Below are 17,500 nucleotides of genomic sequence, written 5' to 3'. Positions count from 1 at the left end.
GGGATGATTAGGCATGTACAATGTGTATTTTCTTGACATTGTTCATTACTGAAGTGAGTTTTGCCCCCCCAAAAAAGCAGGAAACGAGTGGGAAACGAGTGCTTGGCGCAATCTTCAAAAAAAGTGTACTTCAATGACATTTCGTAGGATTTGTTATGAATGAATTGGTTTTAAAAGTCTGATTAAACATTAATCACAATTTGAATCAACTAATGTAAAGGGAGGAACATGGAGTGGAATGTTGATAATCGAGACATCATGCTCATCCCAACATCTGGTTCAAGTGAAACATTTAGTATCATCGGTAAGGAAAAATGCATTTCATGTCTCATCCACTATTGTGAGGCATATAAAGCTTATCACACAAACACGGTCATGGGAGAATTATATGAATCATGAAGAAGGCACGAAGAGGTCCTGATACACTAAGCCATCATCCTCTGCTTCTTGTCATAAAGCAGCTGGCAGTGTGTGTGTGTGTGTACAGACTGGCATGCTACTGGCTGCTCAACATGCAGCAGGGAAACCCCCACATTCAGAGATGAAGTCACGAACGGCGTCGGCGGTGCAGTTAGTTTTTTCTGAGGGGGGAAAAGAAGTGGCTTGCACTTTTAGCCCACGCTGCGGTAATTGATGGTGACGGATGGGAACAGTTTGAGTGAAAGTCAGGACATCCCACATATTCCCAGTTCAAAAGTCTGTGTTTACACTCTTTGGCATGTCTGTGTGTACACTATACGCACATGCTCAGGAAGTCAAGCGATTTACTACGCTAGGCCTTTGAGGCTACAATTTGCTCTCTGTCTTTGATGATTGTTTTCCAGGCAGTGCTGCAGTGAACCAATTAGAGCGTCTAGACAATGGTCAACCACAAGTCTAACATTGCCATGTACCCCTCCTTGTCCCCTGACCCCCACCAGTAGATCAACACTGCAATGCAGTGTCAGCACACACACAAACATACACACATAACCAAAGTTGCACACACACACACACACACACACACACACACACACACACACACACACACACACACACACACACACACACACACACACACACACACACACACACACACACACACACACATACATACACACACACACACACACACATACATACACACACACACACACTCACCGCTACACACACACAGACACAAAGACACACAGACACACATACGCACGCACACACACACACACACACACACACACACACACACACACACACACACACACACACACGCACGCACACACACACACACACACACACACACACACAGACACACACACACACACACACACACACACACACACACACACACACACACACACACACACACACACACAAAACATAAAGACACACTCACACAAAACATAAACACACACTCACACACACATGCACACCTGAAGTCAAAGACAAAGTCAAGCACACACACACACACACACACACACACACACACACACACACACACACACACACACACACACACACACACACACACACACACACACACACACACACACACACACACACACAGAAGGAAGGAAGTGAAAGTAAACGTGTGGCCTTGTGTCGAAGTGTGTCAGCTTGTCTACCCTTTCTTTCCTCTCTGGTTTACTCCATACATCAAATCAAAAAGATATAGATGAATGAATAAAAAATGAATAATGAATGAAGGAAAGTGAGTGACACAGCTGTGTAGCAAAACTAAATGAATAAGGCTCCTCCCGCTCCTGCTTTTGGTGTGTGTGTGTGTGTGTGTGTGTGTGCATGTGTGTGTGTGTGTGTGTGTGTGTGTGTGTGTGTGTGTGTGTGTGTGTGTGTGTGTGTGTGTGTGTGTGTGTGTGTGTGTGTGTGTGTGTGTGTGTGTGTGTGTGTGTGCAAGTCTGTGTGATAGAAAATATGTGGTAGAATGCTTCCACATCTGGTTGCGGGCGATGTTCAGTGATGTTCTAATCTGAGGCAAGAATCACAGTCAAGCCTTTCTGTCCCCTCCCACATGCTTTAAACCAAAGCTCTTTGTGGCCCTGGTAGTTATAAAAGCCCTGTGATGACATTATAGGTAACGCTGCCTTTCTATAACACACCCACACACACCCGCACACACATGACCACACTGGCACACAGGCAAACAGAACACACACAGACTCAGAGTTCTCTGAACTGCCGGAATAGTGTTGTCAGTGCATCCTTGATGGAAAACCATAAGCTAAGCATTGGCAATACTAATTATGAAGCTTGATTAGGATCCATCTAAGGTCCAATCGTTAGAGTGATCCGAATGCGTTATTTACTTCATACACCGCAATCTACAGCCAGGTTTTAGGGAGAATGACGGCTCAGTGCAGTTTGTTTTCCACCCCTGTTAACTTAGAGATGTTAGGGGGGACCCACCTCTCTCATACTAAGGTGGATGCTACACAGAGCTGCTTTCTTCTGCAAGAGTTTTGTACAAATGCAAGCAGAAGTTCTGACCTCTCCTTCGTCCCCATGGTAACAGCCCCCTAACCTATCAGGAGCTGGTGAAGCGAGGGCCTCTGTCACGTGCCTTATGTAAGATACTGATTGTGTTATAGATGCTCAGCTGGGGAAAAGGTACCTGTGATCAATGTTTATTACATTTTTTGAAGATCTCCTCTCAATGTTTTCATTTAATCCCGTTTGCACATTGATCCGGCTGCACTCTCACCAGCCAGCAGCCCAGTCGATACCCCAAAGCCTCCCGTTTCCCCTCTAACGCCACATCAGTGGCATTACTCGTGACATTTTGAAAGCTATGATTTCTTCAACACTAGCCTGTTATTTATTTTTTATAATGCCAATGGTAGCTTTTGTATTTTGTTCATGCGTTGTTGTTGTTGTTGTTGTTGTTGCCATGGTCCCCGTGGTTGTATTAAGTAGAGGCAGAGGAGATGGTGGAGGCAGGTCGGGGGTGGGGTGCACCCCAGCGGGTAGACAGGAGTCCTTCGTCCGTTGGATATCAGGCATGAGCTGGCAGGCAGAGCCAGGAGCAGCGCTGGCCTCAGGGTTGCCAGATTGGGCTGAAAATCGGGCCCAATCTGGTAACACTGGCCTCCACAACCTTGAACCGCCAGTCTTGAAACCTGGCAGTCATGACTGGTATTTGTGTACCCATAGCTCTGACTGTGTGTGTGTCTGTTTGCCTATGTGTGTGTTTGTTTGGGTCATTGTGTGTGTATGATTTCCAATGCATATTTTTTTATTTCTTAATTATTTTTTTTCCAATATGTGTGTACGATTTCCATTGTTGATATAAATATCGGAACCATTTCTGACACGATACCGTCCATCTGAGTCATGTGTCATTTGAATACTCACCAGACAACGGCTCCATCTGCTTCTGCATTACTTTGATCACTAAACCTGCGGTGGGGGTGGAATGAGAAGACTCACACGTTAAAAAAAGAAACACATTCAATTGAGCTTTTTGAGACCAAGATCGACAATATGAATGAAAGCTAACATGTAGAGCACAAGCAAATGTGTTTTTTGCATCCTTGCTTCACGCTGAAATGCGTCATTCAATGCGGACTGACATCTTTGCCATCTAAAAAGATCCCACCAGCACCTGGTGGTGGCTGAATCAAGAGATGAGAGACTGATTCAATACACAGAAGGCACTCCAGCTGAGCCCCCGGTGTGGAGGTGCTCATTGATTAACATGGGAGTGGAGTGAGAGCAGCTGTGCTCTACACTTGAGCTTTGTGTGTCAAGGCCTTGACATTACGGCTATACACGCGGGCACGAACAAGGTATCTATCAAGGCGCCTGCTGTACGGCCGCTTCTGCATGCACACCCCCATGTAGGCGTGGCTTATTTTTGCCCAAAGCATTACATTGGGTTATTGACTACTTTTAGCATTGACTCTCTGTTCATGTTTTGGGGGATGGGGGTTAGGGTTAGGGGAGGTTGCTTCTGCAGGACTGTCTGGGGATGGGGTCTGCAGGGATCACATAGTGATTAATGGCTGATGTTTAGAAATGGAAATTAATGGGTATATTTTCTTAATAGATTGAGACAGAGCAGGGGGCAATGATTTGCATGTGTGTGCCCATGCACGCACACACACACACACACACACACACACACACACACACACACGCACACGCACACGCACACACACACACACACACACACACACACACACACACACACACACACACACACACACACACACACACGCATGCACACACAGATATACACACACTGGTCCGGCTTTCTAAGCTCACGCAGCTGAAACAGCATTCCCTCCTTCACCTCTAGCCAGATCTGGCTGGAGGTGGAAGGGGCGGGGGAGTGCAGAGGGGCGGCTGTTATTTCAGGATTCATGCCCGGATGGTTATTAAGTGTCTGTTTGCTTTGTGCTTTTTGTCTGAATGCACAATGTGGCTATGTTGGTCTGAGGGATGGTATATGAGTATGTATGTTTGCGTTTGTGTCCACCGCGTTGTTCACACGTCTATTATTTCTTTGTTGGGAAGATCATTCAGCCATCAGATGTTGGCTTCCTGCTGTCAAGCCTAACCTTTTTCCCAAGCAGCCGATCACACGTTGTCAGAATCACCTGCTTGGCTCGCTGTTGCCAAGGCTATTCTTCGTATCAGTGTCTTTGTAAGGGTCTCTGTGGGCCGTATTTTAACGGTCTGAAACGCAAGTGAGAAGCGCCAAGCGCAAGAAGCTTTATGGGTGGTTCTATGGCGATGTTGCTATTTTACCGGCGCAAATTAAAATAACATCTGAACAACGCGCCACTGACTTTAAACCAGGTATTTCCTGGTTTGTGGCGCAAGTGATTTCTGAAACTGCAACATAGCACCAGGGAACGTTTGCGCCAGAACACGCCTCCTCCTTTCGCCGAACCGCCCCTTGGGGCGCAAGATCATTCCCTAATTTACCGACGCGTGGCGCAGGAGGGAAAATAACGCTCTGCGCCAGTTTAAAACTTGCAACGACACATGCGCCAGTGAGAAAGTCAATTGCGCCGGATGCAAGATAGGGCCCTGTGTGTGTATTTGTGTATGTGTGTGAATTTCCTTGTATCAGTATCTATGTAAGGGTGTTTTTGTGTGTGTGAGTTTGTGAGTGCATCTATGTGTGGGTATATCTTTCTATATAGGCTGAGTGTGTGTGTTTTTGTATGCATCTGTGTGTATATACTTGTGTCGCTGTCCTTACAAGAGTGTGTGTGGGGGGAGGTTAGGCGTCTCCGTGACGTGGTCCTTCAGGCCTGAGGGCACACATCACACGATGGGAACTCAATTGGATTACACTTCATTTGTCTCAAAGCAAAGGTAGCACTCTTGGGCAGGGCACTTATCTTGAATAATAACACAAATAAATGCCATGAAATCTATTTGGAAAATGTTGTTCTAGGGTGGGAAGTTCATGGAATTATCAGCGAGAATTGTTTGAATCGCTTTAAAACTCGACATTGTTTATCGAAGTTTTGGGCATTGTGTTTCCTGAAACGTGGTGATTTTCACAAGCCATATACTAAAAGATACCTAGAGATCTGTGATCGTCTTAAGATTGATAGCACTGACAGTTTAGTTGTTGATATATGCAGATTTAGCTCCAAGGGTCCCTTCTAGATTGTTTAACAGTTCAAGTGACCATTACTTGAATATGAAAGACGCTTCACACACACACTCAAGCTTGGATCCTTGATAATGTGTTCTTGTATGTAGATTGTGCTCATACTTTTGGCTTTACAGAATGATCCACTGCGTTTCAATTTGACTGTGCATAACCGAGACTACTCATGAAACCCCCCTGGTGAAACATAGAAATTAAGTGAACTTAAGCATCTGCCCACAATCTCAGATATCCAATAGACAATAATGATTACAAGTCCTATCCTATCAAAGTATGCATCCTAGGTTCTGATCAGTGTGTTGTGTTAGGTAAGGCCTCCAATAGTAACACTGAATGAAGCCTGTGTTATGACTAATGTCAAACAGATGAAGGAGCATTTTAATCTTTTAACACATTGACATCATTCACTGCACGACTCTTATCCTATCAGGCAATTACAGCTACAAGATTGACTTAAATTCAGAGTAACCACTGAACAAATATTCAACATTTAATTATGAATTTGGCATGTAAATATAATTGAAATTAATTTGAAGGAAAATGAATAATCGAATGTGAAAAAAAAAAAAAATCATTACCAGGGGATTAGCTAGTTATGGTGCACACAGCCTGGGAGGGTACAGTGCACGACAAAACGGATTAACAGAACAAGTAGAAACTAGCGAAATAAATGAATCAAACAGCTGCGGTGTTAGATGAGTCCACAACCAGGGCCGCAGCCAGGGTTTAGACATTAGTGAGCTCCAGAAAGTTTTCTTTCAATGGAGCTTATTAAATGCATTGCTGTTCAAGAAAAACTGCATACCAAAACGACACAAACACAACCCAAGCTACTACATAAAAACTCATTATCTTTATAATAATTTGTCACAATTTACTCTCGCTGGGCTTCTGTGTTCTTCTTGGCTCACAGAAATCGCATGAAATACAAAAGACAGATACAGACACACTCGCTCCATGTCGATATTCATTTTCCAGTGAACATGCATAAACCCCAGTTCTGTGAGCCATTCATTGGACATGCTGGGTCTGAGCAATGTCTTCAGCCTTCGTATGGCAGAGAATTAACTTACTCAGGCACATGTTGTCACTGGAAGAATGAGAAACATTTTCAACATACATTTTATGTCGGGAAACAAGGCTGTTTGTGTAGCTTGAAGAGTTTCCAAAGCTGATGTGGACAGGGAATCGTCTCCTGAGTCAAAGCGGTGCCTCCAGTGTTCTACTTCCTGCTCCAAAGTGTCAGGGCCGGTGGGTCATCTCGGTACCATTCGACCAGCTCTTCCTCCCTTTCTTCCGTCAGCCTTTTAGAGCTTTTGGTACCAGCTATGCTGCTAGCATCGCAGGCTAATTCCTTTAAGGAATAGGGGAGAGAGAGAGAGAGGGAAAGAAAGAGAGAGGGAGAGGGGGAGAGACCAGCTGTTCTTCAGAGTCAGTGAGTGACCTCTCTGACTCACATTGTTGATGTTGTGCTCACTTGCCATTCCTATTTCACGTATAGGGGTCGACATCTTTCTTCAGTAAAGTGTCAGCGACCCAGTTTGGCAAACTAATTGGTGACAGGCGCCGGGGCTGGGGTTGGTTACTCATTAATCATCCCGCCCTCTGAAGAACATACGCTCGAGTCTAAAGGACTGCATTTGGCTCTTTTGTTATCTTGGCTCTCGAATTGTCTCTTTAATCTTTGTAATAAAAGCTAAACTCTTTGTCCTCCCTACTCAGAGCTGTCAGTTTATATTAGATTTTTCAGAGAGGTTTGAAAGCTTTAAAACCCACGTTATTTGCTTTCTTCTGGTCCTCATTTTCTCTCTTTGAGAGAGAGATTTTACCGTTTAACGTCAATCATTAATTTCCGCTTAAAGATCCCATATCATGCTTTTTTAGGGATAATAATCGCGTTTGGGGTTACTATTAGAATAGGGTTACATGCCTGTATGTTCAAAATACCCCTTATTATTGACACACTGTTCATATCTGTAAAACCAATTTCAGCCTCTTTCAAAAACTGTTCTGTATCATGTCGCTTTAAGACCCCCCTCACGAGTAGCCCGGTCTGCTGTGATTGGTCAACACGCCAACTTTGCTGTGATTGGTTCAACACTTTGCGCGTGTGCCATTAAATTCTTCCCCCGGAGAAGTTGTAAACATTGCGGGTAGCCGGGAGGAACGACTTCTGCCCTTCAGCAACGCCCACTGCAGTCTTGTGTCAGACTGTTACTGACGTAAAGTTTGAGCGCAGACGAGCTCTTTCACACACTTATTGAGGGGCGTTCTCAGTGGGAGCGAATAGTCCCCCTGGCTCGGACCTAGATATTTCAAATTTAGCAGACGTATAACATGTGTAAATAGGTCAAATGAATGCAAAGGGAAAAGTCGAGAAAGCATGATATCACCCCTTTAACAAACATAAAGAAACTTTATATATGGCTAAACTTTTTGATCCATACTAGACCTAAACAGGCTGTGGCCCCCAATAACCTATCCAATCCATCTAACCCAGCCTGGGGCATGCATCCAACCATATGAGGTATGGGAAATTTACCTCCTGACCAGTTTGGCCTTGAATAAGAGCAACTGTTCATGAACCTTCCCCAATTTCCTGATGGCATGTCCATCCATATTAGTATTAGCACAGGCTATTACTCCTGTCCATCCTTAATAGTATTAGCTCAGGCTATTACTCACTACCAGTCGGATGGTTGTTCGATTTGCGTGATTCCCTGCTCAATAAGTAAGAATTGGCAGCTCTGTGTGTGTTTGTGTGTGTGAGTGAGTGAGCAGTTGTGAACAACAGAGACAGAGAGAGACTGAGAGAGTCAGGGAGAGAGAGGGATAGGGACACATCAGTGCAACAGTTTCCATGCTCACGCTGACTACATTCACCCTCTACTGTCGCCAACAAAACTCAACCGAGGCTGCAAATGTGTGTGTGTCTGCGTGTGGGTGTGTATCTGTGTGTTTGCGTGTGTCCTGTCAAGCTGCTTCCCTGTGATAATAGTGTGCGGTCCCACTGGGACGCTGGGTGGACCCTGGGCCCCTTGTGGGCCTCAAGATGTCCTTGTCAGATAGAAGAACAAGATGCACACAAATGCAAAGAGTGAACATTGTTCACCGCCGTGCCTTTTTGATCCACGCTGCTCTTATCGCTGTGATAGGGGCTCTCTCTCCCTATGTCTCCCTCTCTCTCACACTCTTGCACTCTCTCTCTCTTGCTCTCTCTCCTTCACTCTGTCTTTCGTTCTCTTTTTGGCTTTCATTTCTTCTCTTTCTCTCTCTGTCTCTTGCTCTTCATTTCTTTCACTCTTTATCTTTTATTCTCCCTTTCTTTCTCTCTCGCCATTTCATGGAGACATAAATTAAGACTGGTGATGGTGTCAGAACGGGAAGTCTGGCTTTAATATTTCATGAAGGCCTACGTGGTGAGCACATCCGACAGATATGATCACGCTCACGTGCTCTGGTGTTTCACCAATGCAATAACTTCGGTGGCATGCATCCAAAGAGATCTTCTATCAAGTTAACCGTTTTACCATTGAACAAAAACAAATAACTCAGCTATTCTGCATTACATGAAAAATATGAAGCAGACATGACAGCAAAAATGAAACGGACAGCTAACAGCAAAAATGAAATGGAGGAAAACTCAAATTGTTTTCTGAACGCCTACCCAAGCACACACATTAGGAGAGAGAAACCTGTTTAAAATGATTCTCTGGATATTTAATATTGAGAATTATTAAGACAAACCACTCTAAACTCTGTCTGTTATCCAATTCCATCATGGAGAAGGGTCATTATTATGCTATTGTGGTCTCACTGAGGCTGAATGGTGTTACAATGGTGTTCTATCTATCTGTGAAATAATGGAGCAGCAACCATTGAATATTGGTATATGTCAGACCTGTCAATCATGCAGCAGCATCAGAACATACGATTGCCTCATACATAACATGGATATGTTAGCTGAACTGCACTACAACCTTTGAGACCATGACAGTCCTCACAACGGTCATTGAGCCATACATGAAGACCATATCGCCCTGTACTGCTTTTACATGGACATGCAATGATAGTCATAAACCACCTGAATCGGGCAAAGGGGATAGTATTTAGTCATTAAGCAAACACTTTTATCCAAAAACCAATTGGAATTCTGTGAATTATTGTCATGTAGGTCATGAATCAAAGGTATGGGCCAGGGGGCATCTCGCTCCAGGTTGAGCTAGTCATCTGTGTTCGACCTTTTTGGCTTGAGGTCAAACACCAACAGCCCACCACTACACAACACCCTGTCCTACATAGATAGATAGATAGACGCTTTATTTATACATACAACCGTACTATAGAAGATTGAATCCTGTCATACATTTTCGTTTCACCCGAAAACAGGAATATGGACCAGTCATCATCATGTTCATGCAAACACTGCTTTCAGCAGCATATTCTCTGTTCAGTTGTTTCCAATATATCCACAGGAAATGCTGACATATATCTGTCATAGAGCCAGTGGCGGGTCGGCTTTCAGTGGTCACAGCCTCCCCTGTGAAGCTGTGAGAAGTCTGGCAGTAAACGAGAAACAGAAGAGAAACCGAACGGGATTTATTTGAATTGGTAAAAACAAATTTTGGAAGCATTCATTCATCCATACAGTGCATCCTAGTAGACAGTGATTGGTTTACTTAGACACAGGGAATGCCAGGAACTCCAGAGTATTCGTCTGAATACTGCAGATAGAGGGAAAGAGAAATGTGTGTGTGTGTGTGTGTGTGTGTGTGTGTGTGTGTGTGTGTGTGTGTGTGTGTGTGTGTGTGTGTGTGTGTGTGAGTGTGTGTGTGAGTGTGTGTGTGTGTGAGTGTGTGTGTGTGTGTGTGTGTGTGTGTGTGTGTGTGTGTGTGTGTGTGTGTGTGTGTGTGTGTGTGTGTGTGTGTGCTCCCATATCTTTTGAATCCTTTGGAAATAACTACTAAAAAGAGTTCCCGGGATCCATGATTAAAGGAATTCAGTAAAGTACCAACATAATGATCGTAATGACGTGATGACATAATCAACATATTGATCATAATGTGGTGTATGTCCCGACCAGTGTTCCAAGGCCATGATTGGTGAGCCTGGAGACTATCCTGATCATGTGACCTCACCTTCTGCTACACCCTTTAGTGCTGGACCTGCCCACATCGATTACAGTGGGAGTTATTAGATGCCTTGACAGGCAAACTCCTTCAGCCAATTAGAATAACAAATATATAATGAAAATGAGTAGTAAACAATGAGTGGCGAAACAAGATAGAAAATGGGATTTGTGCCGGTGAACTTGTCCTTCATCAACAACTTATTTTGTGCAGAGAACTTATTGCTTAATTAATTCTACTAATCTTAACGTTACCGCTTGTTGCTTCAGGAGACGCAGTAATTGTTTTCCTAGCGGCGGCCTGTATTTTACGCCATCAACGATGTAGACCCTTATTGGCCCGGCTACGCCATCTACAACAAGAAAGTCCCTGATTGGACCCCATTCCGTATACATTTAGTAAATGGATGTGCCTGGCTAGAGGTCCAAACTGATCGGCGTAGTGAAACAGAGGGAGAGGAGACGTGATCAGGATGCTCTCCAGCCTAGTGGTCAGTGGCCGGTGCGTGCTGAGCATTGTTCATGCAACACAAGAGCAACCACTCGGCCTTCATTGTGAACATTACCTCATGATTAAGGATTATGGACAAAGGGAACAAAATGTACACTCTGGACATTTGAGGGTCACTAATTGATAATGTGATGACATTAAACCGTGGCTACACCCAAACAGGACCATGTGGCGTTACCGTGGTTACCTGCTCATCTGGCTCTGCAATATAAAATAAGGCTCCTCAGTGTGAATCGGACCTGGAGTATTACTCTGGATCACTGCTGAGCCACACGTGAGCTACATTGTTGACCCAGCAGAGTGAGCACTTTATGCTTGAAGGAGGATGTTCCAGTTAAATATGTCAGCATTGACCAGAGTATATATCGGTCTATCACTAGCTTTAACCTGTGATTTGTTTTTGAAAATTATATGAATAATATTAACAGAAAAGCTACAACTAATACATCAGCTTCTTACAGTAAATGTACAATACTATACTATACTACAGCTCAAGCCCACAAACTAAAAATAATGTCAACATTTTTGGTGAGCAAACAAAGACCTTTTCATGGGGGGTTCTATTTGAGCTATTCAATGATGTACCTGATTGATTAATTATTTCCTGATCTAAATTGTTCTCCTTCTCCTCTTTGTAGTTCCTGTGCCTGAAGAACATCAGGACGTTCCTAGCGGCGTGCAGTGACATATTTGCCATGAAGAAAAGTGATCTCTTCGAGGCTTTTGACCTTTTTGACGTCAGGGACTTTGGAAAGGTAGGAAAACAAAATAAGTTTTACCTGATGCATTTTTCATGGCTCATATGACAGAGGATGGACACAGAATATATGGAGCCTTAAGCCACATTTCCAGCAGGATGACCCAGAACCTTTAGTCCCAGGAACTACATTTAACGGGACTAAAAGGCTCCCCCTAGTTTTCTGAGTTTACAACGCGGTCTAAAGACCCGCGAAGGTTAGGCAAATGAAGGTACTTAGGAACATTATGAATAAAGGACATGAAAAAGGGAAAACTATCAGTTATGGTGCAAATATCAGGCATTTTAAGAATCGCATGAGTATGAATGACACGCATGAGTATGATTAACAAGATCTGCTTTTGAAAAAATTCTCTGAGATGGGTACATAATTAAATGATGACATGGAAGATCTGTTTGCTTCCCTGTTTAATAACTAAAAGTATTCTATCACACTTTCGGAGGAAGTTGGTATCTAAAACAAGTGTCATTTGATCAAATGCAACCCATATTTAGGTCCCATAGTGCAAGTCAACATAGGCGTGGAGTGTCGACTGCTATTGAGATGAATGATCAACACACACAGAAAGTGAATGTAGTTAACCACTATGGATGCTACAAGGACTGTGGGTGATTAAATGCACGTTGAGGAAGTGAACAAAAAACGTGTCGGTTTGCGGCTAGATACGTTGAAACGGCAGAATAAAAATTATTAGAGTACTCAACGAATCATAGATGTTCAGCACTGCAAGCCCCAGCCATAAAGTCCCTGTAGTATGGGAGGTATTAGCCCCCAAGCAGGGACTTTTTGGGGGTAAAATAATGTCCCCGGTACTTAATTTAGCCCCTGGTTTCTGCGGTAATGTTTCCTGGTTCCTGGGTCAAGTGCCTGCATGGAAACGTGGCTTAGTTCTAATATAAGCTCTGAGGGGTCATACAAAACGATTCTCCAACCACAGTGGTACTATCTATTTGCTTTTTCCTTTTGCTAAGAATGAATACCATGTTCAATGAAAAGCGCTTTTGTTTCTCTGTTACAAGTCTGAATCTAAATCTAATAAAAATAAAAATTAATGACAAATAATAAAGGGGTAAGAGACCAATGTCTTCTAGAAGGTCTCAACCCTTATCTTGCCTGACCCACTAGATCCAAGCTATTAATGTATGCTAAATCGTTGTTTTAAAGAACATTTTTATGATACAAAACCTTTCAGTTTTCCCCCTTAAAAATTTCTGATATAATTTTCCAGTGATATCCTGTCAGGAAGTGGATTTGAATGTAGTCAACACTGAATGGAATATTTGGTATCGTTATGAGTTATTGGACTTCAATGTATCGCCTCTTTTCAACACTACTACTATTATATACTATACTACTACAACAAGGACAAAATCAGTAATATTGTGCGGTTTCCTATTTGAACATTTAATGTTAACTTTAATGTTAACTCTTCACAAGAGGTTACGTGATGTGTGCCAGCGGGTGTATATTTGTTATTGGTTGAAATTCACACGTGTGTGTGTGTGTGTGAATGTGTATTTTTCTGTGTATGTGGAGAGAGGGAGTCTGTCTGACAGCCCTGCTGCAATCGCCGTGACAACCCCAGGAGGTTTCCTTAGGAGCTCCACAGCATGGGGGGGGGGGGGGGGTGGGGGGGGCAGTCGTATAGTTGGTGTGGGATAACACCCCCCCCCCCCACCCCCTACTCCCTACTCCCGACACAGGATGTGTGTCCTTTATTAGTGAAACCGGTCACGCCTACTCTGTTTTGAGCGTTAGTGTGTGTCAGCATTTGTGTGTTTTTGTGTATGCATGTGTGTTTCAGTGTGTGTGTGTTTATGTGTATGTGTGTGCGTATATGTGTGTGTGTGTGTGTGTGTGTGTGTGTGTGTGTGTGTGTGTGTGTGTGTGCGTGCGTGCGTGCGTGCGTGCGTGCGTGCGTGCGTGCGTGCGTGCGTGCGTGCGTGCGTGCGTGCGTGCGTGCGTGCGTGCGTGCGTGCGTGCGTGCGTGCGTGCGTGTGAGTATGTCTGTCTTTGCTGGAATAGTAGAGATATATTTCAAAATATCCAAAATATTTTGGATGGCGACTGTTGCTCTTGGCATGGCCATTTAACAACAGACAGATTGGTTAAATCTGCTAACTAACATAATAATAATAACAGTTTTATTGTGATCAAAGTCAGTGATATTTTGCAAGAATGATTAAGTTGACAACTGGCGATTCAGTTCTCGTTATATTTAGTACAAATTTACGTTTGGTTCTAGTTACATTTTATTAATATATTTATTTAATATTCATTATAAACTAATTTCTCATTAATTTCTGAGCGAGCAGTGGCTTCATGATGAATAATAAAAAGAAGTATAATTTAAATTGCAGCACCTTTTAAATGTGCAGAGACTTATATACACTGTTTAAATTAAATTAACGGAGCGGGATTCTGACACAGTTTGAGTTGGGTTTATGCAATCAGTCTGGCAGCTGTTTTGACTGCATCATCTTAATACTATAAATCGCAGTGATCATTAAGGAAGGCGCAGCTTGACACATTGTCGATAAAGTCTCACTATACTGCTGGTCAGACAGGAAGGGGCACAGAAGCTCAATGACTTAGAAGATTGTGAATTAACATTCAAGAGATGGTCTCATTAGAGGAGGTGACTCATTTAGACTTTGTTTCATTTCTTTAATGTACCATGCCTGTTTCAGTGGATCGAGCACAGCCCGGTTCCACTCTATCTCTCTTTCAAGCTAATTAGAACCGGCTATGGATGACTACATTGATAATGCAAAAAGGAGCCCAATTCTCCCTTCCCATCCATCTCCTCGTGGCACAGTATCTTTGGCATGACGTTACACTTATTCCCAATAGATCAATGTAAAATTGTTGCCTGCATCTCACTGTTTCTGAGGGATTTAGAACCACTGAACAACCATGTCTACTCAAGGCTGTGTAATTTCACAAATTTTTCCTCCCTCATTGATTTGTGTGGACTGTCACTGCTTCCCTTGAGTGAACCAAAAAAGTGGAAATTTAAGTCTGTGTTATTAGGCTTACAGCGTGTGCAGTTATCCATGAATAGCCGGAGCAACAGCGTCTAACAGAGCGTGAAGAAGAGTAAACGGATGACTTCTGTCATGGCCTGCAGCCAGGCCGTAAGGTGGTTGGTCGTACGGCCGTGCAGTGTAAGAATAGAAGCTGAAGTCTGCAAATTAAACATTCTATGTTTGTTACTACAACACATTATTTGCCTGCCTTGTGGACAGGCTGTCCGCATCCGTTTGAAAATAAATCTTTACACACATTACACAGAGCTGGTCGTGTAGCTGAAGTTGAGAAGGTTTGAGTAGAAGGATTGAGACTCAACCACACACCTTGGCAGACCTCTGGCCGCCGACAGAGCTGGGAGGGAAGAGATCTGCACAAGGAGAGAGGCTGATGGAAATATCGTGAATGACTAACACATTGTTGTTGTTTTTGTTGTTTTGATCACGCATACACACACACACACACACACACACATACACACACACATACACCAACCTATACACAAAAAACCCTCCCCACACACAAAAATACATTCCCACACACACATACACACGCACACACACACATACACACACACACACACACACACACGCACACACACACACACACACACACACACACACACACACACACACACACACACACACACACACACACACACACACACACACACACACACACACACACACACACACACACACACATTCACAAAGCTAGGCAGTGACCCTCTCTCTTCATTAACAAAAACATCTGCTCTAAAAATCTGCTTTACACGCCTGTTATACTTATTAAGTAACATAATGAGACAGTTATTGCTACCTGAGCTAACAGTTATGTTTTATTACAATTCAAAGTTACACCACAACAGTTGCTTCAACAGACCTCTCCCACTCACCACAAACATGAATAATTTCTTACTTCAACTTTATTTTTATTTCCATTATGTATCAGCTCTTCTAAAAAAAACTAAATTGCTGACACTATAGGTTTCCATGCTTACTCACATGACACTTGGTCACTGGATTACTTGGCAGACACGTGCCATGTCCTAATATAAACTATTTCACAGAATACTTCTTGAAGCAATACATTTACAGAACAAGGCTATCTCTCTCTCTCTCTCTCTCTCTCTCTCCCTCTCTCTCTCACTCCATATAGTAATATTGATATAGTTTTATATATATTTCTCTTTCTCTCTCTCCCTCTCTGCTCTATAACCATATATAGTATATGCTACATGTGAACCTCCTAAGATGGCGCAATGTGATCGGTTCGCTTTCTTAGGATATTGGGCAATATCCCATGATACGCAATAACAGTCAGACACATGATCACATAACACTATCGATATGGACATAGTACACTAAAGGAACATATATATCTATCTATATAGTTATATTTAGTTATTATATTTCTCTCTCTCACTCTCTCTCTCTCTCCATGTATATAGATATATTGATATATTTATACATATATATATTGCTCTCTCTCTCTGTCTCAGTATGTCTCTCTCCAATGTCCTTGAGGCGTGTGCTCAGGGAATCAGAGGCTTGTGGTTTTGGTATCAAATGACTGCGATGGCTAATGGGTACTCATGGTGAAGTTGTGGTTGCTACGCTGGCTTGGATAGATAAGATTGTGTGTGTGTGTGTGTGTGTGTGTGTGTGTGTGTGTGTGTGTGTGTGTGTGTGTGTGTGTGTGTGCGTGTGCGTGTGCGCGCGTGTGCGTATGTGTGTGTGCACTTCCATGCATGGGTGGGTCCACCTGTAAACATCTAACTCATGGTGGTTTGACATTGAACCTCCCTCCCCCCCCCCCCCGCCGTTGCCCTCTAAAGATGGTTGGTCTTGGCTGATTGCACGATGGATCAATTGACGTATTACTTTTACCTCACAGTATACAACATGCCATCCATTTGCTGCAAATTGGAATAAACAATTTGTTATCAGAATAAAAAATGGTTTCACATTATTTGAAATCTGTGGTTCTTCAACGTGTGTCTGGGGGCGTGGCCTCTTAACATAGTATTGACTTTTTACTGCAGGACAGTAAATTACCCTGAGTTTACTGCTACCTGTTCCACTATATTCTGAGAATTAACAGCATAGTGCTGCAAGGCCTTGAACCTCAGTTCAGTTTCCTCTAGATGCATGGTCTTTAGGATTAATGGATGTTGATGAATGAATCTCTAGCTGTGGACTGTATGAGGACATTGACTGATTCAGGCCAAGTGACTGCTGCACCACATCTGCCTCCTCCTGGGTAACACACGTTAACACAGCCACACATGTATGTACGCACACACAGACACACACACCTACACACTTCATCAGCTGGCTCTCACGTGTCAGATCGGAGGACTTTCTGAATCAGGATCACAGCCTGTTTTCTTTATCTCTTTTTTGTAGTTTGAACAAGAACCAAGCTTTGAAGAAGGCCTGTTTGATCTCTGC

At 43.2% G+C, this 17,500-nt stretch overlaps 1 protein-coding gene across 1 annotated transcript in view; it reads left to right on the top strand.

Moving 5' to 3' along the window:
* Positions 1-17,500, top strand: part of LOC132452228 (guanine nucleotide exchange factor VAV3-like) — a 35,450-nt gene that overhangs the window by 2,564 nt on the left and 15,386 nt on the right. The window contains exon 2 of the mRNA XM_060044704.1: positions 11,898-12,014. Coding sequence (XP_059900687.1) covers positions 11,898-12,014 — 117 coding nt within the window. The remainder of the gene's footprint in view (positions 1-11,897; positions 12,015-17,500) is intronic.

This window comes from Gadus macrocephalus, chromosome 23 (assembly GCF_031168955.1).
Source record: "Gadus macrocephalus chromosome 23, ASM3116895v1".
Taxonomy (NCBI): domain Eukaryota; kingdom Metazoa; phylum Chordata; class Actinopteri; order Gadiformes; family Gadidae; genus Gadus; species Gadus macrocephalus.
The sequence above is the reverse complement of the archived record's forward strand: the minus strand, read 5'-3'. Positions and strand labels throughout refer to the sequence as shown.